Here is a 24554-nt window from a genome sequence, read left to right as displayed (position 1 = left end):
CCGAACATCATCGAGACTTTCCCTATTTCTTTCCATCTTATTTGTCACCGTTTTCAAATGCGTAACAAATTCACCAATATTTTCGGAACTCTTCATCTTCAAATTTTCGAACTCCCCACGTAGTACTTGGAGCCGAACCTTTTTGACTTTCTCGACACCCTGAAATGATTTCTGCAGAATCTCCCACGCGTCTTTCACCATTTTTGCATTTGAAATTTTTTCAAAGGTTGATTCATCAACACCTTGAATAATTGTATATAAGGCCTTTTATCCTTTCTTCGGGTCTCTTTCAAAATCATCTTCTCCGCATTTGTAAGGGCTGCTTCAACGGCTGTATCTGTGGGCTCGTCATACCCGCTTTCAATAATATCCCAATTGTCGTAGGAACTGAGTAACACCTTCATTTGTATGCTCCAGTTCCCGTAATTTGTTGCCGTCAATTTCGGGATTTGTGGTTGCGCCATCATATTTGCCATCTTTTCTCGAACGAAACCTTGGCTTTGATACCACTTGTTGGAAACATATATAGGCTTAGGTTTAAATATTTTCAACTTAAACAGAGGATGTGTATGTGGGTGTATATGGACTGTATGAATAAAGAAATATAAAACAAACAGTTTTATATTATTTCACTTAAAATAGCAACAAAGTTACAGCATATATTAGTACAAGGCTACAGCCTTTATTTCCTCTCTCTCTGAACTTCTACTCTTTCTTTTTTTCTCGATATATATATTCTAACATGTATGCAGGCACCTTATTTATACATACTACAAATGTTGCTGACCTAAGCCATTACATCACATTACATATTAATGACCCGTCTGTTTTTATTGAACACGGGGAGTGCCAATTGAAAACTATTTTCTTCCGGCCACCTTATTTTAAGGATTTCATTTAAAACCTCCACGTGAATAAATACTGCATGCTACTGTCTTTCAACCTTTCATACATGGAGGTCTTTGCTTTAGGTGTAGCCAACCAGTTGTTTTCATCCGTTCACCCACAGTGTTTATAGCTGTTGTATGTTATTCTAATTACTTAAGCTAGCTGTTATTTGACCTTGGTGCTGATACTCTTATTTTCGATGCAACATGTAGATGGATAACCTCTGAAGTAACAGTTGTAGATATTAATGTTACTTCTAAAGAGTTTGAAATTCTAACAAGACAAACAGTTTAATATATATATTTGATCATACCACACGTTCGCTTTAGAAATAAATACAAAGTTTAGGCTTATTGGAAGCTTTGCTACACTGATAAAGTGATAATATTATACAAAGTTTTACAGTACGGAACAGCCTAGGAATTGGAAAAAGGGCCTTCAACAAATTGTAATTGGCCGTGATTGGGAATAGATCATTTGATGCTCAAAGTTCTCGCGGCTCAATCCCTTCAGATCTGCAAGAATGCAAGCAGTTTAGGCAGATGTATGTGACCAATCATGTCACTATCTATTTTGAATAACAATATTTGTTCTTGTAAATACGCATTCAGTAGATCCCTGCAACCAACATATGTTTTTTTTAGTAGATCATGCAATCATCAATTTTTTTATCAATTATTTAGATAATTTATTATGTGCTATCGTTGGCATGTATTTGTGCTGTTATAAAATGTAACCGGTTGAATCCAATCTTAGTTTTTAGACTAACAATTTGACTGTTATAGTTCTAAAAATTTGGCCTGGAGAAAGTTTTGATTCTCCGTATCTCTTTTATATCGTCAACTTTGTCTTTGTGGTTATTGTGTTTGTGGCTGCAGTGGTAACTAATGTTGGACAAACTTAGTATTTTAGACTAAGTTGTGAATCATTTTGAGACTCTATATGAGTGAGACACATTATGTGTTAGTGGTGTGTATTTATTGGAACGTATTCTCCTCTTCGAGGGGATTCCAACGCATATTTACCATGTACCACATCGAAAAGAAAAACAAGTCCTTTCAAGCCTCTCTTTATAAATAGAGTCTTAGGGCATCAGTTTTATTAAGTCAAGGGAATAAGAGTCCTCTCTTTCATTCTCGGTCTCTTTAGTCTTAAATTTTTCCAATATTCCGGTGATAGTTCTCGGGCTTAGTTCAAGTTCGCTGAGAGTATATTCGATCTATCGATTATACTGGTATCTCGTTTTATCCTGGGAGGCTATCGACTCGCACATACGGTGAGAGGCGAAATAGCTTTAAGGAGACAGTTTCAACTGGACTCGAGGATCTCCATTTGGTTATATTCTTTCTTTCTCTGTTTGATTTTGTTTACTCACGCACACACTTATTTGATTTATATGTATTAATCGTAGATTGTATTCACAATCTTAAAGCTATTTATTTTATACATCTGTGAGTGATACATCTGTATCTGCTTGTTTTTTTGAGTAACAGATCGATGGAGAACCAAACCGTGAACGATCCGATGAACATGACGGCTGATCCCAGCGCACAGATCACTGGATCTGATGGGGTTCACCAGCAGCCGATTAACCCTAACGCACGGATCGTACGATCTGATGGGGTCAAATGCCTGTTGGACATTTGCCTTCGGGACATGTGCCTGTGGGACACACTGTCATTGGACAGTTTAGTGTTCCTCTTGGACAGATATCGGTAGGATTCACTCCTCCGATCATACCTGCGGTGCCTACTGGTGTGCATACACCTGTAGTACAGACGCACGTACCATATGTTCCACCTATGGTGCCTGCTGCACCTATTATGCCAACTGTGCCTGCTGTACATGCTGAAAAACCTGAGAAGTTCAACGGAACGAACTTCAAACGTTGGCAACAAAAGATGCACTTTTATCTAACCACGTTGCATATGGATCGCTTCGTTAAGGAAGAACCACCGTTGCTCACTGCTGAGAGTAACATGCAAACTGTGTATGCTGCTGATGCTTGGAAGCACTCTGACTACATCTGTCGGAACTATGTGTTAAATTGTTTGTCTGACTCATTTTATAACGTATAAAGCACGAAGCCAACAGCTAAGGTCTTATGGGAGTCACTTGACCATAAGTATAAAACCGAGGACGCTGGGGCAAAGAAGTGGATTGTTGGCCGCTTTCTTGATTATAAGATGGCAGACTCTAAGACTGTGGTCAGTCAGGTGCAGGAACTGCAGGTGATCATTCATGACATTCATGCTGAGGGAATGGTCATAAGTGAGTCTTTCCAAGTTGCTGCTGTTATTGAAAAGCTTCCACCTGGATGGAAAGATTTCAAGAACTACCTTAAGCACAAGCGAAAGGAGATGTCTATGGAGGATCTTATTGTTAGACTTCGTATTGAAGAAGACAACAGAGGGTCCGAGAAGAAAGTTAATGTTGCCACTGAGAAGGCAAACATGGTGGGGCATGCTCAAAGCTCCAAGCCCAAGAAGACTAATTCTAGTAAAGGGGCAAAGCTGGCACCCAAATGAGGGATTTCAAAGTCGAAATTTCAGGGGAAGTGCTACAACTGTGATAAAGTTGGTCATAGGTCTTCTGACTGCAAGAAGCCCAAGAAGCCCAACAAGAAGAAAGAAGCAAACATGGTAGAGAATATCTCCAAGGAGATGGGTGATATAGACCTCTGTGCTACGGTCTCTGAAGTGAACCTGGTCGGTTCTAATCCACGTGAATGGTGGATTGATACTGGTGCTACTAGGCATGTTTGCTCAGACAAGGCGATTTTCTCTAGCCTCAAAGCTTCCGATGCTGGTGAGAAGCTCTACAACGGGAATTCAGCAACTTCTACCATTGAGGGTGAAGGCACGGTGATCCTGAAGATGACCTCTGGGAAGAATCTGACTTTGAAGAATGTACTTTATGTGCCTGATATTCACAAGAACCTTGTGTCTGGTTCTCTGTTGAGTAAGCATGGCTTTCGCATTGTAATAGAGTTAGATAAAGTTATTTTATGTAAGAGTGGTATGTTTGTAGGCAAGGGTTATTTAACCGATGGGCTTTTTAAGCTCAATGTAATGTCCATTAAGGACGATAATGAAATGAAGAATTCTTCTGCTTACTTGCTTGAGTCTCCTAATTTATGGCATGCTAGATTAGAACATGTAAATTATGACACTTTACGACGTTTAAGTGCAAAAGAATACATACCTAAACTTACTATCGATTCAAAACATAAGTGTGAGACTTGTGTTGAGGCAAAATTAACGAGATCATCATTTAAACGTGTGGAAAGGAACACCAAAGTGCTAGACCTAATACATAGCGACATATGTGATTTAAAATTCGCTCCAACAAGAGGAGGAAACAAGTATTTTATTACATTCATTGATGATTGTACAAAATACTGCTATGTATATTTGTTGAAAAGCAAAGACGAAGCTATAGATAAATTTAAAATCTATAAGGAAGAAGTTGAGACACAACAGACTGAGAAAATCAAAACGATACGAAGTGATCGTGGAGGTGAATATGTTGAACCATTTGGAGAATTCTGTTCACAACATGGTATAATCCATGAGGTCACTGCACCATACTCCCCTCAGTCAAATGGTGTGGCTGAAAGGAAGAATCGCACTCTGAAAGAAATGATGAATGCGATGTTGTTAAGCTCTGGGCTTCCACAATCGATGTGGGGAGAAGCCATCTTAAGCGCAAATAATATTTTAAATATTATGATGCGCAAGAATAAGGATGTAAGTCCTTATGAAATGTGGAAGAAAAAGAAACCAAGTTACCAACACCTGAAAGTGTGGGGGTGCCTTGCAAAGGTACTGATCCCTACACCGAAGAAGGTGAAGATAGGTCCTAAGACTGTGGATTGTATTTTCATCGGATATCCTCCACATAGTACTGCATATCGGTTTCTTGTTCATGAATCCAAGATTCCTGATATTCAAAAGAAACCATTATGGAATCAAGGAATGCCTCATTCTTTGAGACGATGTTTCCCTGTAATCCAGGAAACCAACAACCTACGATGTCTAAACGATCTCATGAGTCTGTAGATGACGATAATGAGAGTGACGAAAGTGAAGACGAAAATGTGGGGGTAGTGAGAAGGAGCAAAAGACAACGAATGGAGAAATCCTATGGGTCTGATTTTATGACCTATTTGCTCGAAGAAGGTGACCCAAAAACCTATAAGGAGGCGGTTACCTCACCTGATGGACCTATGTGGAAAGAGGCCATCAAGAATGAAGTTGATTCAATTATGCAGAATCATACTTGGGAACTAGTGGACTTGCCAACTGGTTGCAAACCATTAGGTAGCAAGTGGGTTTTCAAGAAGAAGTTGAAAACTGATGGCACTATTGATAAGTATAAGGTCAGACTTGTGATTAAAGGATACAAGCAACAAAAAGGCCTTGATTATTTTGATACATATTCTCCTGTAACGAGAATAACGTCCATAAGGATGATGTTTGCTATTGCTGTAATGCGTAATCTAACTGTACATCAAATGGATGTGAAAACAGCCTTCCTAAATGGGGACATAGATGAGAAAATCTATATGGAACAACCCGAAGGGTTTGTTGTCCCAGGACAAGAAAGGAAAGTTTGTAGATTGGTGAAATCATTGTATGGTTTGAAGCAAGCGCCTATGAAATGGCATGAAAAATTTGACGAGGTCGTGCTGGCTAATGGCTTCAAAATCAATGAATGTGATAGCTGTGCCTATTACAAGGATAACGAGAGTGGTTATGTCATGATGACGCTATATGTAGATGATCTACTTATTGCCGGAAGCAATGATAAAGTGATCAAATCTACCAAGGACATGTTGAAATCAAGATTCAACATGAAAGACATGGGACTAGCAAATGTAATTCTGGGAATTCAAATTTCTAGAACATCAGAGGGTCTCGCATTAAGTCAACCACATTATATTGACAAGATCCTTGAGAAGTTTCTTAAGGATGACTTTGAGAAAGCTAGGACACCTGTGGATATGACTTTGCACCTATCCAAGAACAAAGGTGTAGCTGTTTCCCAATTGGAATACTCGAGGATAATTGGTAGTCTGATGTACCTCATGAGCTGTACAAGACCAGACATTGCATACTCAATTAGCAAGTTGAGTAGGTTTACGAGTAATCCGGGAGCTGATCACTGGAAAGCGATCATAAGGGTACTAAGGTACTTGAGGGGAACTCGAGACTATGGATTGCACTATGGCAGATACCCAGCAGTATTAGAAGGATATACTGACGGAAATTGGATATCTAGCAAGAAAGCACTTAAGTCTACGAGCGGCTATGTGTTTACATTAGCTGGAGCGGCAATATCATGGAAATCCTCAAAACAAACGGTGATAACTCATTCCACGATGGAAGCTGAGTTTGTGGCACTAGATAAATGCGCCGAAGAGGCTGAATATCTACGTCAGTTTCTGGAGGATATTCCAAGATGGCCAAAGCCTATAACTGCAATAGGGATTCATTGTGATAGTCAATCCGCTATTGGCAGAGCGCAGAGCACGATGTATAATGGAAAGTCTCGTCATATACGATGACGACACAGTTCCATTAGATAATTAACCTCAACCGGAATTATCACTATTGACTATATACCGTCAAAAGATAATATCACGGATCCACTAACCAAAGGGTTATCAAAAGAAGTGGTTGAGAAATCATCGAGAGGGATGGGCCTTAAGCCTATTGCTTAACGGCATCATGGTGGACACCCAACCATTGCTGACTGGAGATCCCAAGAACTTGGTTCAATGGGACAACTAAATCATGATGACCAAATCACTGTGGGGTAACCCCTGGCCTGTTCCTATGATGAGGAAACAGTGAGACCCGTGAGGTACGAGGTTAAGCTTTGAGCTTTTAATGATCTTTGATGAATACACGGAGTTCAGGAGTGAACGCATGAAATTCAGTTGAGTAAACGCGGGTTACTCTATAAGATAAAGATCACCTATGTGGGAGAGAAGTGGGGCCGCTTCAAAGGAGAATTGCGAGGCACAATTCTTTAAAAACTCCTGCAGAACCAGGACGATGTTCCATGGCCAAAATGGACATAATCATGAGAACTGAATGAGTCAGGAAAGATATAGTGATGAGTATGTCATCATTTACACAAACGGTCGAACAGTTCAAGGACATCGCGTCATACTGTCTACCAGTAAAGTCGATATACTTATTCGAGCGAAGGTTCAAGGAGCATTCTCTACCTATCGTATGCTATATCTGACCGCCGGAACTATCACCAAGTCAAGCTCCGCGTCTGTCTGTCTATGTGGTGCGTGCTACTGGACTATCAATCTCATTTGTGGGGGATTGTTGGACAAACTTAGTATTTTAGACTAAGTTGTGAATCATTTTGAGACTCTATATGAGTGAGACACATTATGTGTTAGTGGTGTGTATTTATTGGAACGTATTCTCCTCTTCGAGGGGATTCCAACGCATATTTACACGCTCAAAATGAGTAAAAGGTGAATGAGAACTGATGTTCCAAAGTTTTACCTTTTAATATGAAAAGTGGTTTTGTACCACATCGAGAGTAGCACAAACCTATTCCTTAGTTTTTCTTATAAATACCATGTACCACATCGAAAAGAAAAACAAGTCCTTTCAAGCCTCTCTTTATAAATAGAGTCTTAGGGCATCAGTTTTATTAAGTCAAGGGAATAAGAGTCATCTCTTTCATTCTCGGTCTCTTTAGTCTTAAATTTTTTCAATATTCCGGTGATAGTTCTCGGGCTTAGCTCAAGTTCGCTGAGAGTATATTCGATCTATCGATTATACTGGTATCTCGTTTTATCCTGGGAGGCTATCGACTCGCACATACGGTGAGAGGCGAAATAGCTTTAAGGAGACAGTTTCAACTGGACTCGAGGATCTCCATTTGGTTATATTCTTTCTTTCTCTATTTGATTTCGTTTACTCACGCACACACTTATTTGATTTATATGTATTAATCGCAGATTGTATTCGCAACTAAAACATCCTCTGAACTAAGTTACATAACTGTACAATTAAATGGACCAAATAACTTGCGGCTGGCATGATTAGACAAACTTACCATGATTAGACTTGCACTTGAGAAAACGAAAATATTAAATATGGTTTGCATGAGACATGAGGGGAAGTAAGAACCTTAGCAATTAGCAGGAGGGGTGAGATTGCACTTGGAAGGAAGTGCCATAGCAAGATCAGGATCAATACCAAGAGAAGGCAACACAAATGAGTTCCTATAAGAACACAAACATGACAAGTCTGCTCCAGAGAGTGCCGCGCAACATTCTGCTGTCGGATCAGCCGGTACTGGTGCCGTCACTGCCGGCTTGCATGCCATTAGACCATCTTCACTCATTTTGCACAAGTCCACAGCCTCCGTCTTTACGACGATCGCCACCGTCACCACCATTACTACCATCAACGCAACCAGCTTCGAATTTCCCATTATTATGTAAAATCAAGAATGTGTTTGCTATATTGCCAGCTAGCTAAATGCTCCACTGATATGCATAATGCATTCTTCTTATATATAGAAAAATGTGAGCATTCTTTATACGATTTCCCCTTTTTTATACGCTATAAGTTTATGATTGGGTGAATGTCGACAAAACCTAACAAAAGTTTATTAGAATCCCGTGACTGGGAATTGGCAATATTGACATGTACAGGTCACGGGTTGTTTTTTAACTCGTATATTTGTGGTACTAATTTTACCGGCAATTAGTTTTGGGGCCTTGGGCCCTTGTAGAGTTTTTTAACTTAACTTTTTTCAATTTTATCTGATCCATTATGAGGGGAAATTTGTCCAAGAATATTTATGGTGTAGAAAATTTTAGTAGTATACTACTCGGTCCCTCTCATTTATTTATATTTCTTTTTTCAATATTCGACACACATTTTAAGATTTTTATATATTATAGTTTCATAATTTATTTTTAAATTTATTTTTCTGAATAAAAATTAAATTTTTAAAATTTGATTCAGAAAAAAAAAATTTGAAAATAAATTATGAAACTATCATATATTTAAGCCTTAAAATGCGTGTCAAAAAGAAATATACAAAAATGAGGGGAGGGAGGAAGTACATCATATATGGTAGGGGTTTATGGGTCCCAACAACTAAAAACATATGCTTACAAATTGACAGCTACATGTTCATGTTCTTATCCCTTACTCTTTTGTCTTTACACAGATCAGAGTTAATAAATGTAATCGACCTCAGTTCAATTTAACCTAACTCGATATTTATAAGGACACTTCCAATACTAGAAGTAAAATGGTTGTAGTCATTATTTTGATATTAAAAAATATGTTTTAGTGTTAAAATAGAAATTCAATTCCAATACTAGTTATATTTTGAAACTAAATAATTTCAAATTTAACTTTAATTTTGTCTTTTCATTCCAAATCTTATTTAAATTTTACCAATATACATATCATTTATAGTTATTTAATGATATGGTATAAATGTATAAATGCATTCTTAATTTTAAATTTAGAACAAAAATTACATATATGCATATTTGCATTGAAGAATATAATCTCTTTGAAATTGAAATTTTTAGTATTTAATTTCAAATTATACAAATAACGGCACTTATAACATTGTATTGAATTTACTCTAAAAGTAATAATATTATACATGTCATTTGATTCAAAACGAAAATATGTCATTCGATCCAAAACGAATATTTATGGTAAAACATTTAATTTTGGCTTCACTGAAAAAAAATGCATTATAACTTTATCTTGATAATTTTCTTTCTTACTGCGACTCTACTCTTTATTCTAAATCCAGTATGATATGTCCCGTGTTGATAGCTACTATAATGAAATATATAGCAGAAATATTTGAATTTTGATATTTGATGTGCCTGAAATGAAAATTGAGCTGCCCATAAATGAATGGGCTTGATTAAAATAGCAGACTGGGTCGGATAAAATGAAGATAAGGTAGAATAAATTCATAAATGGTTATGACTTATGATGAGAATGGATATAAGCGGGATGAAAAATTAGGATTAACGTCAGGAGCTATTTGCCGGGCTTTCATGCAGGTCAGTAAGGACTTTTACAAATTGACTATTAACCTGAGATTCATTTAAGATGCCTGCTTCTAGGGGTTTATTATAGACTTTACTCATGGGGTGTTTGAGAAGCTGTATCTAGAGAATTTTTATGAGGGTTTTGGAAATCCCATAGAGGTAGAGTTATAGTAGAAGATTAACTCTTGACTGTTAAGGGAAAGTGAGTTACCGGATTGGTGTTACTTGGGAAAAATATTTTTATAGTTAATACGAGAATATATTTGATGTATGTATGGATTCTACATACTTAATTGAAAGGTTAAATAGGGTTTTTAGTAGTATTATATTTGGAGCGGGACTTTTGATAGCTAGCCTAAAATCTACTTGATCAAGATTGAAAACTGGTGTGAGCTTATGGAAAATGTGGGCAAACCATTAGATCATCTCCAACCAGAGGCGGATCGGGGGTCCAGAGGGGTCCTTGGCCCCCCTGAAATTTGAGAATATAATTATAGGATATGATCCTTACATATTGATGCCTAAAATTTACTTGATAAAGGTTGAAAACATATTTGGAGGGGGACTTTTGATAGCTAGCCTAAAATCTACTTGATAAAGGTTGAAAACATGATAGCTAAAACAGTTAGCCAAATCAGGATTATCTCAAATTTTATTGAACCTGAGACTATGCTAGTTATAATCATTAGCTATATTCAAAAATATTATTTTAGTTCTATTTTTCATATTTATATGTATATATATATAAACTTTAAATAATAAAATAAATTTAGTAAATACTTAATTCAATAAATGAAAAAATATATAATTGTAATTTAATAATTGTTACAACTTAAAATATAATAACATATAAATATAACAAAAATATATTTAATAAAAAGTTACTAATATATTATATATATATATTATTTGTTAAAAATAATTAGTAAATTTTTTTACTAAGATAACAATATTTTCACACTCAATATTTTATAAATTAAAAATATTATATATAAAATAATAATTTTAATATTTATATATTAAATATTATATAAATACATGTATATATTAATGTGTATGTGTAAATGTATTAATGTATAGATTTAGGTTTAAATATCAACTAAATTTGAAGTGGAAGATATAGCTAATGCATTCAACAAATATAGAAGATTTTTTTGCTAACAGCTGATGTGGTTGGAGTGCTATTTTTTTTACCTAATATCTATATTTGAGTGCCACATAGATGCTCTTACAAGAGAGTCCTAAGCATGAACTTGATTCCAATAAACATAGAATATTTAGGACATTTGTTGGGGTTAGAGCATCTCCCAACGGTAACATGTAACCTGTTAGATAAAAAGTATTTATCTAAAATTTTATTGAACTTATAAAGATTTGTGTTGTAGTGGTATTAGTTAAAATCATTAGCTATATTCAAAATATCATTTTTTATTAATTTTAACATATAATTAAAATAAATTTAAGTTAGTTTTAATCAATACAATTGAAAATAAAATATGTATTTAATAAAAAGATATTGAATAAAAATATTTTTATATTTTCATATTTATGTAAATATTTTAAGTAAATATTATAAATAGAAAAAATTACAATTATAAATATGTAATATATTTAAAAATAGAAAAAATAAAATGAACAAACAATACTTATATAAATTTCAAAATATATAATTAAAATATAGTTTATTATATCAGATTTTAAAATTTTTGTTAACAATTAAATATTATTTAAAAATGATTTGAAGTGATATGTTATATTTTTTTAAAAAAAATAAAAAATGTTAGGTTTACAAGAAATTTTAAGCACGAAAATTACGTGAATTATTTTAGATGATGGGAGTACAGTCAACAAATGTAGCGTGCCGTTTTTACCTAATCTAAAACTATACCTAACATGAGCATCCGAGCATCCGTTGGAGTGACCAATATTTTACATATTATGTATATTTCACTGTCACTTAGATATTATTGCTAACAGATGAGGAGTATTAGAGATGTTCTTATACACTGACTTTCTTTACTAATTATCGAGTAAAAGCATTTATGAGATCATTTTCGAGCACTTCCAAGACCTAGTAGGAATTACTCCGTCATCATTTCTCGGTTCCCTTATAAATTAAATGCATACACGGTCTTACTTACAACTGGATTCTGACATGTGAGCTCTTCTCAGGTATCACGTTCAGGCCTAAATCTTAGTGATTATTCAATTATTTCAACAATTTTCTCCGTAAATTTTGTAACATTTTCCTCTTACAACAATATTAAATAAAAATTTATTTCAAATGTTAATAGGAAAAAATGTAATTAAATATATGTACATTCGGTGATATATTTTATAATTTGATTTGATATGTAATTGATATATCACATGACAAATACATATAAAACTGACTGAATATTTATATAATTGCATTGATGTTGTTTTGTTTAAGAAAAATGATGATATTTCAGTAGTGAAAAGTCATATAGTTTAAAAAAATAAATAAGTCGAACAAATATAAAATGGATAAAATGGCATGTATTCATGTATAGAAAATTGAATATGATTTATTTACAAGTATGCGGTTCGTTACAACCTGTTTATGCTATTGACCGGGGTCACAATCACATATAGTGCATTTAAGTAATAAACCAAAGACGCAATTCATACAAGCGTTCATCACTATATCAAAATTAACACTCACAGTAAATGAAAGAACAAATACCATCTCCAAACAAGACTGGAATTATAAAATAAAAATTTTAATTAAACTATTAGATCTGAAAAATGAAACCCCAATAACACATAATCAGGCTGCTCTCGAATCCAATAAGTTCCATATGAATCGAAGACAAAAAAATTAAAAAAAAATTGATAATTTAAATCTAAAAAACAAAACAAACAAACGAAGTGGGTAAAATTTCTTTCCCAAAAAAGACGATTGTTGAAGAAAACAAAAATGAACTAAACAACATGATAAAAAGAAAAATTATACAAAATAAACTAAAAGAAATTGAGACTTTTCTCTGAAAAATCGGTCAAAACTTTGTCGATTATTTTGATGAAAGAAGAGGGAGACATCATACTTACTAAAAAGAGACTAATTTTAAGGTTTTAAGAATAACCTGCATTAATATAGTTAATTTTACGGTTAATTTCAGATTATAACAATGAGAACAAATATAACGCTGCCTCATATGAAGTTAGTCACCTTACCAGGGAGTTTCAATGACCACGGCTTCTTCCAAAATTCTGCGTGTGGTCACTGTTGTTCACCTATCAATTTCATGTAACAACTCTTAACTATAAATAAGCCAGATTATTTCAGAATCCAAAACCACGGGTCTTGTTGCACATTCTTGGATATTTGTATAGTTTTAATTCGTTTAACATCTCCGTCATTAAGAATATCCTTCAATACTTTAATATCCCATTCGTCTTTATTCCCATTCATCAAATTTTCATATGGCGAGTTTGATGAGGTGTAGTGACAACAGCTATAACTCTAGCAGAAAAATGAGTTCAAACTGACACAAAATGTTCTTGACGTCTTGGGACAAATAAAGACATTGGGCACGTATTACTTGAATGTTTATTTTCAAGGGATGCGTGACGGAATGCGGGAATTCATAAGGTGACTAATCAGGGGCGGAGCCGCACCAAAGGCTGTGGTGGGTTATAGCCTGGGTACAAAAAATTATTCAAATTTTTTTATAGTCTAACCCATATAATTTAGAATTACCAGGTGAATTTTAGCCCAATTTTAAATTCTTCTTGTGCTATTCTGTTGTTACTACTGTAAAACACTAGTAAACTCTCTTTTATATTTATTTGTTGACTAATGTAATATATCAAGGGTTTGTATGAGATATTTTTTCAAATATATTTAACATCTATGCGCGAGATAAAATAACATATTATTAATGATTTGTTGAAGTTTGTGAAATAGAAAAAATCTGTGGGTACGGGAGATTGTAAGGTCAGACTTTGGGGTACAGGCTGCTGCAATGAACTTCTTAAGCAACCGGAGATGTAGCCAGCTGAAAAACCAAAATTGCAAGCGTGTATATACCTTGAACTCAAGATGTTGGTCTTCACCTCTTCAAGATTGTGATGTGAGATATATTTGAAGCAACTAAAAGTCTGAGTTTAAGTAGTGTCATCGAAAATGAAGCTGATGAATTTATCTATATATTCTTAATAACTACTCCTTAATTTACCCATTTTCCAAATGGGTACCCATAACCCATATTAAGTATAAAATCACTAGATCCATGGATATGTCCACAAAATTTACCCAATGGGTAAATAAATTTACCCAATGGTTAAATAAATTTACCCATGACCCATATTAAGTATAAAATCTATATATCCATGGATATATCCATATAAGTTTACCCATTTTTTTTACCCATCAAAACACTAAACATGGAAAAAATTTGAATTTTAAAATTTAAACATCTTATCTAAGGAAAGATTTGCATGATTTTCTCACATCTGTTACAACACTAATTCAATGATAATTATTGGTTTCCTTATTCTCTCTCATTTTTTATTTACACATTCAATTATTTTTTTTTTGAAATTCAAATTTCCTTAATGATCTCATATCCAATCAAATTACCCAATTAATATTATATGTGTGTCACTCAAGATCCACGATTTTAGCCACGAATACGATAAAACTATCTATTCAAATATATCTACCTTTAAAAACCACTATTTCAAATTATATCAGACATTTATCTCTCTCATTCTTCTATTTTTAATTTTTTTTCTTTTTATTCGAGTTTTTACTCTCTTTTTTTGAAATTTTAGTATAATTTTTTGTATTGATTTGATATATCGTCTCTTTTACTCTTTCTTTTTTTGTAATTTTAGTATTATTTTTTTGTATTAATTTGGTATGTTTGTATAAATATTCTTAATCTACATTTATAATTTGAAATTCAAAAAGCAAGCTATCTATGGAAAACGATTTTAGACTAATCAATCATGCATGATTTACTCATTTATTTGTTATATTTTTAAATTTTGAATTTCATACTTATCTATAGAAACTATCACTCCTTGATTTGTAAATTGAGTTAAATTATTGATATATATACGTTTGTTATTCTTCTTCTCTCAAATTTCAAATCTCAGAATCTCATTTTCTCTCTTTCTTTTTGTAGGTTACATGTAGATTTTAATTGAGTTTCATTTCCTAATGAACAAACAGGTTAGTACATCATAGTTTTTCTTTTTTCTGTTTTTCTTTTAATTCGTCTCTGCACTCCTTTCTTTATGTAATTTTAGTGTTGTTTTTTGTATTGATAATATGTTTGTACTATTTCCAAGCATTGTTGGGTTAAGAATCCTTGAAGGTCTGTTAGTTATGTCATGAGAGATTTTATTGTTATTTTGGTATTGCTGACGATGGTATTGCACTCTGAGCATTACGTAATTTTGTAAAATATTACAAAGGTGAGTTCCTGCAGGGGAATCAGCCACAGAACTCACCATCAGAACCATGAAAATATTGAGAAGGATGAATCTTGGGTTCCTGTAAAGTTTCTTCACTCTCATACTCATAACTCAAGAATTGTTTTTTCACAGTTCCTTATAATAAAATGTGCATCAATGTTTTTTATTTTGGTTTCAGCTACCAGAAAAGATATACAAAAGTCTGTCAGTCCACATTAAACTTCTGAGATTCAAGATTCATTTTCCCATATTTGCATATCTTCATATCTGGTGAGAAATCATCTTTGTTTTGATAGAAGCTAACATATGTATCTAAGTTCTTAGAACATAAAAGCTCATAATTTCTACGTGTTAGGTCACACTTTCACTGTAGAGGGGGTGAATACAGTGTTTATTACAATCAAATCAAACTTCAAGAACTTATGTAACAGAAAACAAACTTTATTGAAACAATAAACTCTGTTACAATCTGGAACTGTTATCTCTCAGTGATGAACAAAATATCACGAGAGCTGCTAGGGTTACAGTAAATAATATTCTCGATAATGATAACACTTATAGTGTAAACCCTATGTCTGTGTTTATATATTACACAGTTACAAGATAATCGCTAATTGATATGGAATATAATTCTGCTTCCTAATATATATCAATCAGATATCTTTTATTCCAAGTATTCCATTCTTTACGGAATTCCTTCTTCATGCATATCTCTTCTTATGTTTATCTTGATCTTCTTAACTTTAATCAGCTACTGTCCTTATCTGATCGTCCTTCAGCACTTAAGTTCTGATATTTATCTCCTGATGCTTATCTCCTGATAACATAAGTACTGATATCCCTTAAGTCCTGACGTCCAGTATAAGTACTGATCAGTTAAGTACTGATTTGTCCTGTTCAAATAAGATCTGAAATCTAAACATAAAACATATTAGCCATGACATTATCAAATATATCTAACAATCTCCCCCAACTTATAAATTAGCAAAATATACAAGTTTAACAGATATTTGATGATGTCAAAAACATTAAGTACAAATGCATGAGAATTAGACAAGATAACTACAACTTACAGTCCTTAAAGCTTTTACCAATTCAACTTCTGATAACAACTTTAGTCTGTATACACATCAGAATTTAAGCAGTTGTAGATCTTCGACTTGGCTTCATCATTTTCTGATCTCTCTGATGTCAGGAGTTGTTCTGAGATAATTCTTCAACAAACATTTCTCAGCATATCTGAGTTCATCAATCATTCTCCGTTTGACATCTTTAAGCTCTGCAGTATCTTCACCAGTTTGAAATATTGCAGCTCTGAGATCATTAATCTTTGCTTTTCTCAACTCCTGATCTAGTCTTATGACATAGGCTTTGTCAGACTCTAGATTAAACTCAAGCCCCTTAATACCAAGATATGTTCTGATCTGTGCAGTATTAGGCTTCATATCAACAATATCACCATTGTGATTTCTGTACTTTGGAACATATATGCTGTCAGACTTAACAGAATAAAGTCTTTTCTGTCTCTGAATCTGTTCTTTCAAATAGTTTGCAGCAGTCCCTGTCAATCTGTCATCCACTTGAAGTAAGAATAATACATGCTCCAATTCTTCAAAATACTTCAATGGAATGGCATTTTGTCTTATATGATATACCCTACCATCTGTCATGAAATACAACAAGATGTGTTCCTTCAAGTAGGTATGGTAAACCATTTGTACAGATTCCAGTTGATTCAATCTTTCAGGAGTTGCTCCAATACCTGGTTCACTCAAGGAAGTTGGATCATTGGTAGTGTTGTGTACTCTTCTTTCATCAGCACTTCCCAATCCAGTTTTATCTCTTGCTTCCTTTCCAGTAACTACTCTAGCTTCAAAACGACTTGCAGTAATCTTCAAAGGTTGAGTTTGTTTTGCTTTAGTGAATCCTGGTAGGAGTGTTTTTGATCTTCCTTCTGATATCAAGTTAACTTGAGCTGTGTCAGAGGTTACTTGCTTCTTTTGAATATCAGAACTTTTAATTTCTTGACTCTGAACAACTTGAGCCATGTCAGAGGTTGTTTTAAGAACTTTTCTTGTAGTCAGAGCAAGATTATCTTTGTCATCAGTAATTTCTTCATCTTCAGGAGGTACATAAACTTTAACAGGTTCACCAACCTTTTCTTTACCCTTGGATCTTGGATCTATCTTTGGTTGTGATTTAGCAAATGTTGCTTCAGTTTGTGCCTTTTCTTTAATCACAATACCTTTCAGTTTTGGAAGTGACTTTTTACCAGAAGCTTCAGATTTAGATGTGGCTTTCTTTGATTTAAGTCTAGCTTCTTCTTCCTTTAAACTTTCCAAGTCCATTCCTGGATTTTCTTGAAGAAATAACTGTCTTGACATTTCTTCATCAAGATCTAGAAGTTCATCAGAATTTATTCTTTTACCAGTATCAGAACTTATTCTCTTCTCAGTATCAGAACTTATCCTGTGACTTGCAATTTCAGCATTTCTTGATGAGAATCTTTTACCTTGACTATGACCTCCACCCATTCCAGAGTTTCCTTGGTCATCTTTTTCATCATCCTTTCCTTGCAGTGTCTTGTCATCCTTGCATTTGGACTTAATTACTTTCTCCCCCTTTTTGGCATCAGCAGGAAGTAGAAGAGAGATAAGCAATTCCACTGAAGATTGGATTTCAGTCAATTGTGATTGCTGAGAAGCTTGATTTTGCAGAATTTGATCAATCTGTGCTTGTTGACGATCTTGAGTCTTCTCAATATAAGTAATCCTGTCAATAGAAGGTTGAAAGAACTTTTTCTTATCAAGTTTCCAAACTTGTTCCTGCTTGATAAAGTTCTCCTGAATCTTGTGTATTTCTGCATGAGTGGTTGAATGAAGACCTTGTAGATGTTTAGTACTCAATGCAGTGACACGAAGCTGGATTTTGAAATCATCAGAATTTAACATTTCATCAGCTTTAGTCAAGTGCTCAGTAAGATGTAACGCAGATGGAATACATGAAACTGAGTTCCATTCCTTAGTCCACTCCTGACCTGCAGGAGTTTCACTCCAAGGCACTGGTGGTTCCTCTGTAACAAACTTCTTTACTAGTTCAGACTTAGAAAGAGGAATATGTCCTGAAGGACCTGCTGCATCAGTATCTGCAGTTGGAGCAGCATCACCAGTATCTCCAGCATGTGCAGCATCAGAACTTATAGAATCAGTATCATCTGATATAATAGCAGTGTGAGTAGTAATGGAGGCGTCAGCATCCTCTAATTGCTGATCTGATGCTAAGTTCTGATCAACAGCCATATCCTGATGCTCACCTAAAGTCTGATCATCAGTGTCTAGATGCAGAGAAGGTGACGTAGATAATTCCGGAGGTTGAATAGCATCAGTAACAGGTGTTGGCAAAAGATTTGTTGTTGTTGGAGCTTCTAAGAAAATTACTCCAGGCACAACTAAGTGTTGATCAGCATTATCAGCACTTGTGCCTTGATTACCAAGAGACACAGATGGGAAATTAGCCTTGTCAGATACAGTTTCCTGAGATGGAGTAGATGGAGAAGAAGTAACTGGATCAAATTCTTTTTCTTGTGAGATCAGAGATTCCTGATCCCCTTCCTTAGCTACTTCATCCTCATCATCTGAAACTGGCCTTTTTGCCCTCTGTTTCTTGTATTTCCTTGGTAATTTAGAGTCCTTGGAAGTTTCAGGAATTGTCATTTTTCTAAGCCTCTTGAGAAGCTTAGATCCTCCAAGTTCAGAATCCTTCTGAGAAATCTTTTTCTCAGCTGCAGTTACCACAGGTTCTGAAGAAAGAATCTGTTCCTCAGAATCTGATTCATCTCTCAAAGTAATCCTCCTCTTCTTCTGAGGTGTTTGAGAAACAGTCTTTGTTCTCTTTGACTTAGAAGATGTAGGCTTCACATAGGACTTGAGATATGTTCTGAGAGATGGTTGAGAGGTTTGAGGTGGCTGAGTAGAGGTGGTAGGTGCTGATGAACCAGGTTCTGATGTTTGAACATCAGGATAAAGTGCAGTGTACTTAACAGGATCATAGGTGATTAAGGCTTGTTTGACAGATAAAGGTATTAAGAGGGGTCTTAACACAGCCTTTTTAGTATCAGAAGATAATAAATCAGTAAAAGCTCTCTTAGCTATTCTGAAAGATGGAATTAGATCACCAAAATTTTGGGGCGGATTACAACAAAAACTATAAATAAGCTGACAAAATCTTGCAAAATATACAGTATTGCGATCTTCTGTCATCCTATCCCCAATAAAACCTAAGACTGCTCGTGCATAATCAAAATCAGTGTGATTTAGAAGTGCATACCCGATTTGTTGGCTGAATATGGGAATTGCATCAAAATTTGAACATTTGTTGGCGAAAGCTTTGGTAATGCAATCAAAGAAGAAACTCCATTCCCTCCTTATGAAAGATCTCTTCAACTGTCCAAGCTTGGTCAATGTTCCTTCATATCCCAGACTAACCATCATGTTTTGAAGAACTGAGTCATCAACAGTAGAATAAACACAGTCCTCAGGTAGCTGTAATGCCTGTCTAACTGTAGACAAAGTCACAACATACTCATCTTCCCCTGATGAAAATATTATACTTGGGGACCCTTGAGCACCACCATTGTCATATACTCCACTCCTCCAAAACTCCAGTACTTGAACTCCAGAAATGGATGTAGGCTCAGTTAGAGCAAACCCAATATCAGAACTAGTGAGAAAGTCCTGAATGAAATGAAGTTCAGAGGGTGCCTCTGTAGTGTTTAGTATCGCAGAGAAGTTATTAGGAACAAACTTTGCTCCATCAAAGAGAATGTCCTTGGGTGCCATTATGTTTGGAAAGAAATCGGTAACCTGTAATGTGTTTGAGAAAATGCCTCTTAAAAGAAAATCGTCATTAGATGAGAGAGTTGAAAAGTAAAGAGAGAGATAAAATATAAAGGTAAATAAAAAATTTGACAATCTTTGCTCTCTTTTACTTATACACAAAAAGTAACCGTTGAGGACACATGGCAGACATGCATTTAAAAGTAGTGGTAAATACCTTGACACCTGTTATACATAGAGAAGGCAAAAAGTAATGGGCACGGTAAATAAGGAATAATTACCACCCACTTGCAGTTTTTCAAGGAAAAACCGTTCCACTTACCTAGATTCCATTAATCAAGGTGAATCAGTTTTAATTTAAAATTGAAACGGTTCCCACTAATTCAAATATTTTACTCTGCAATATCAATATTCTGAAAAAAAAACTGTGTGTGAGAATGAGTAAAATCAATCAGTTAAGTAAGTACTGATAAAACATTATCAGAACTTAAAGTCAGACATAATTTATACGATCATCAGAATATTTATCAGGATTTATCAATGCGTATCAAAATTTCTCAGAGACAAGATCATAAGACAAAAACAAATTCCATTAATATATCAAAATAATACATTGATGAAATTGAAATTACATCAGAACTTTTACAATCTTGTCCTAAGCTTCTAAATCTAACATCAACAGCCTTAGTCCTAGCTAAGAAGCCTGACAAAGCTGAGGATGAAGAAGAACAGGAAGAAGACGAGATTAAGTCATCTTCCTCTTCCTATCTTCGACAAACAAGATAGCGAGTCGAATGATTCGCTCTTGCTGACGGATAGCTTCCCGCCTTTCCTCCTCCAATCGATCAAGATGAAGCTGGTAGTCCATCTCGAAGAACAGAAGTCGGTTCAACACCACCTGTGGGACAGAGCCCCATATCTCTTCAGGAATGGCAGTTACATGCCACTCCTGCTGCCAGTCGGCGCAGCTTAGCTCCATATGAAAATTTTGGTAATTCAAAAACATGTTGAATCGGACCATGATGTTTTTGAAAAAGAATATGAAGTTAAGATTGTGAGAAAAATTGATGGAAAGGCTAATGTGAAGTGGCTGTTTATATAGGTAAGAGAATGCCAGGAGACGCCATTAGTCCTAACCATAGACTATTAATCTTCCACTTCAACATATTCTAAATTAATCTGAGACTGTTACCAAATTTTACTCACAGATAAGTCAAGTAAAGGGTTAGACTGAAAAATCAGAACTTAGACCTATACCAGAACTTAACAGTCATCAGAACATAATGTCTTAATTCGAACAAGGAATATCTATCTTAGTAAGTTTTCATACAAGTTCTGAGTTATAGTCTTCAGAACTTAATCATCAGAACATATAACTAGAATGTGTCCTCAGAATTTGTGCAAGGTGACACAGTGACTGTTTGTCTAAAAGAACATAGACCACCACAAAAATTTCATCATTCATATGGAGTGATTTGTGTGTGCATTAAGCTAAATAACTAATAAAGAGTAAAGTCTGATTTACTTCAGTACATCTTAGAAATAAGTCATAATTAAAATTTTGCTAAAGAGCTGTCATTATCCTGAAACCTACTGATAAGTGAGTTCATGCATGAGTCCACCTCAACTGTTTTTGTGCTAATTTTATGCATCTTTTTAAATTCTATTTTACAGTGGCTTCTCAGTGTAAGTGAGTTACGACTGCTTATCAGAATTTATGCTATTATCAGAGTATTTCTCCAGTAATCATAGAGTGTGAAAAGTCACCAAGAAAATATTTTGCTTTTCTAATGCATATTTACTTAATACCAGCTATGCACTTGGGTCGTCCCATTCACATTTTTACTCTAGATCTCAAAGGAGTACCTGATATTATTCTTTGATTCTTTTTCTTCTTCTTTTGATAAGTGAGGTTTATCAGCACTTAGTACATTCAGCAGTTTTACTAGAATCGGAACTTAAACAGATGAGTAGCATTATTCTAATTTGGGACTTAGTAATAAGATGAATAAAGTAAACTAAACTAAGCTCAAGTATCAGAATTTGCTTGTGTCATAAGATTTCCACAGAAATAATTACTTCTTTCATGGGATCATTTGTTTATTGAAGACTAGTAGGTCAGTATCTAGCACAATTATCCTCATAGGATTGAATGATTACTTAAACAGATATATCACTTATTAGAGTTAAGAGATATATATCAGACAACAGTCAGTACTTAAAAAACATTTATCAATTAAGCACAGAATACACAAAGAGATTAATTCTGTAAATACTGATCATAAAGTCTGATAACATAGAACAAGTTTAAGCAGATTTAGAGAAAGAACCTGAAATCATTCCAAGTTCATTTACCAATCTTGTAAAGGTAGCTTCACACAGTGGTTTTGTGAAGATATCTGCTACTTGTTGATCTGTGGGAACAAAATGCAATTCCACTGTACCTTCATCCACATGTTCCCTGATGAAATGGTACCTGATGCTGATGTGCTTTGTCATAGAGTGTTGAACTGGATTACCTGTCATAGCAATAGCACTTTGATTATCACAGTAAATAGGGATTTTGAAATATGTTAACCCATAATCCAGTAACTGATTCTTCATCCAAAGAATCTGTGCACAGCAGCTTCCTGCAGCAATATACTCTGCTTCTGCAGTTGATGTGGAAATTGACTTTTGTTTCTTGCTATACCAAGAAACCAATCTGCCTCCAAGAAATTGGCAGCTTCCACTTGTGCTTTTCCTGTCAATTTTGCAACCTGCAAAATCTGCATCTCTGTAATCAGTAATATCTACTGAATTACCAGTATCCTTATCCAGTTTTGTTGCAGTGGCCATGGGAGTGGATGAACTTGAACAGTCTTGCATTCCAAATTTTTTCAGCAAGTTTCTGGTGTACTTAGATTGACAAATAAAAGTGCCTTCTTCACTCTGCTTGACTTGAAGGCCCAGAAAATAACTAAGTTCTCCCATCATACTCATCTGATATCTTGACTGCATTAGTTTGGCAAACTTTTTGCAAAGTTTGTCATTTGGAGACCCAAAAATGATATCATCAACATAAATCTGGACCAAAAGTAAGTCCTTGCCATGGTTGAGATAGAATAGTGTTTTGTCAATAGTTCCTCTGTTGAATCCACTTTCCAGAAGAAACTGAGCTAAAGTCTCATACCATGCTCTAGGAGCTTGCTTAAGTCCATAAAGTGCTTTATCAAGCCTGTAGACATAATCTGGATGTTTGGAATCTACAAAGCCTGGAGGTTGTTCAACATATACTTCCTCCTCCAATTCTTCATTGAGAAAATCACTTTTCACATCCATTTGAAAGACAGTAAACTTTTTGTGAGCAGCATAAGCCATGAATATCCTTATGGCTTCTAACCTAGCAACTGGCGCAAATGTTTCATCATAGTCAATTCCCTCCTGTTGAGAATATCCTTTTGCAACCAGCCTTGCCTTGTTCCTTACAATTATGCCATCACTGTCAGTTTTGTTTCTGAATACCCATTTTGTACCAACAACAGATCTATTCTTAGGTCTTGGCACTAAGGTCCAGACTCTGTTTCTTTCAAATTCATTCAACTCTTCCTGCATTGCTTGCACCCAATCAGCATCTTGAAGAGCTTCTTCTACTTTCTTTGGCTCAGACTGAGAGAGAAAAGAATTGTAAAGACATTCATTCGAAGTACCTGTTCTAGTTCTGACACCTGCATCAGGATTTCCAATTATCAAATCAGGTGTATGTGATTTTGTCCACTTCCTTGAAGATGGAAGGTTTTCTCTAGAACTGGATGCTCCCCCATGATTCATGCTGTCTTCGTTTTCATTTTCTGATGCTCCCCCTGAAATTATGCTCTCTGAGTTGGATCCTTCAGCATTTAGATTTTCAGCACTGTCAGTACTTGGCTTATCAGAACTTGATGAATCAGAACTTGAAGAGCCAGATGTATGTTCTGATGCTTCTTGAGATGTGATAATATCTTGAGTATGCTCCCCCTGCATTGGTGCATCTTCCTTTGACGTAGTCACCACAGTTTCAATAACATCAGAGTTTAATCCATCAGAGTTTACAGTATCAGGACTTAGACTGTCAGGACTTAAGGTATCAGAATATGAATCTTCATTTTCAAATCTCAGCTGATCATGATCAATGCAATCTTCAAGTCCAGTGATCTTCTTGTCATCAAAAGAGACATTGATAGATTCCATGATCACTTTTGTTCTCAAATTATAAACTCTGAAGGCTTTTGTGGAAAGTGGATATCCAACAAAGATTCCCTCATCAGCTTTTAGATCAAACTTGGATAGCT

General features: G+C 34.9%; 1 protein-coding gene across 2 annotated transcripts; it reads right to left on the bottom strand.

The window, feature by feature from the left end:
- Positions 1-1159: 1159 nt before the first annotated feature.
- LOC141707537 (putative lipid-transfer protein DIR1) lies at positions 1160-8466 on the bottom strand. 2 transcript variants are annotated; one of them, XM_074510743.1, is made up of 2 exons: positions 8055-8466; positions 1160-1506 (listed from the first exon to the last, which is right to left on the bottom strand). In XM_074510743.1, exon 1 carries the CDS (start codon positions 8359-8361, stop codon positions 8056-8058), a length of 306 nt encoding a protein of 101 aa, XP_074366844.1. In that variant the 5' UTR covers positions 8362-8466; the 3' UTR covers positions 1160-1506; position 8055. The 2 variants fall into 2 exon arrangements, with proteins under 2 accessions (XP_074366844.1, XP_074366843.1); XM_074510742.1 differs by having other exon boundaries at positions 1160-1403; positions 8055-8459.
- Positions 8467-24554: the final 16088 nt, after the last annotated feature.

The sequence above is a fragment of the Apium graveolens genome, chromosome 2 (assembly GCF_009905375.1).
Source record: "Apium graveolens cultivar Ventura chromosome 2, ASM990537v1, whole genome shotgun sequence".
NCBI lineage: Eukaryota > Viridiplantae > Streptophyta > Magnoliopsida > Apiales > Apiaceae > Apium > Apium graveolens.
Note: the sequence above shows the minus strand (reverse complement) of the source record. Positions and strands in the feature narration are given on the sequence as shown.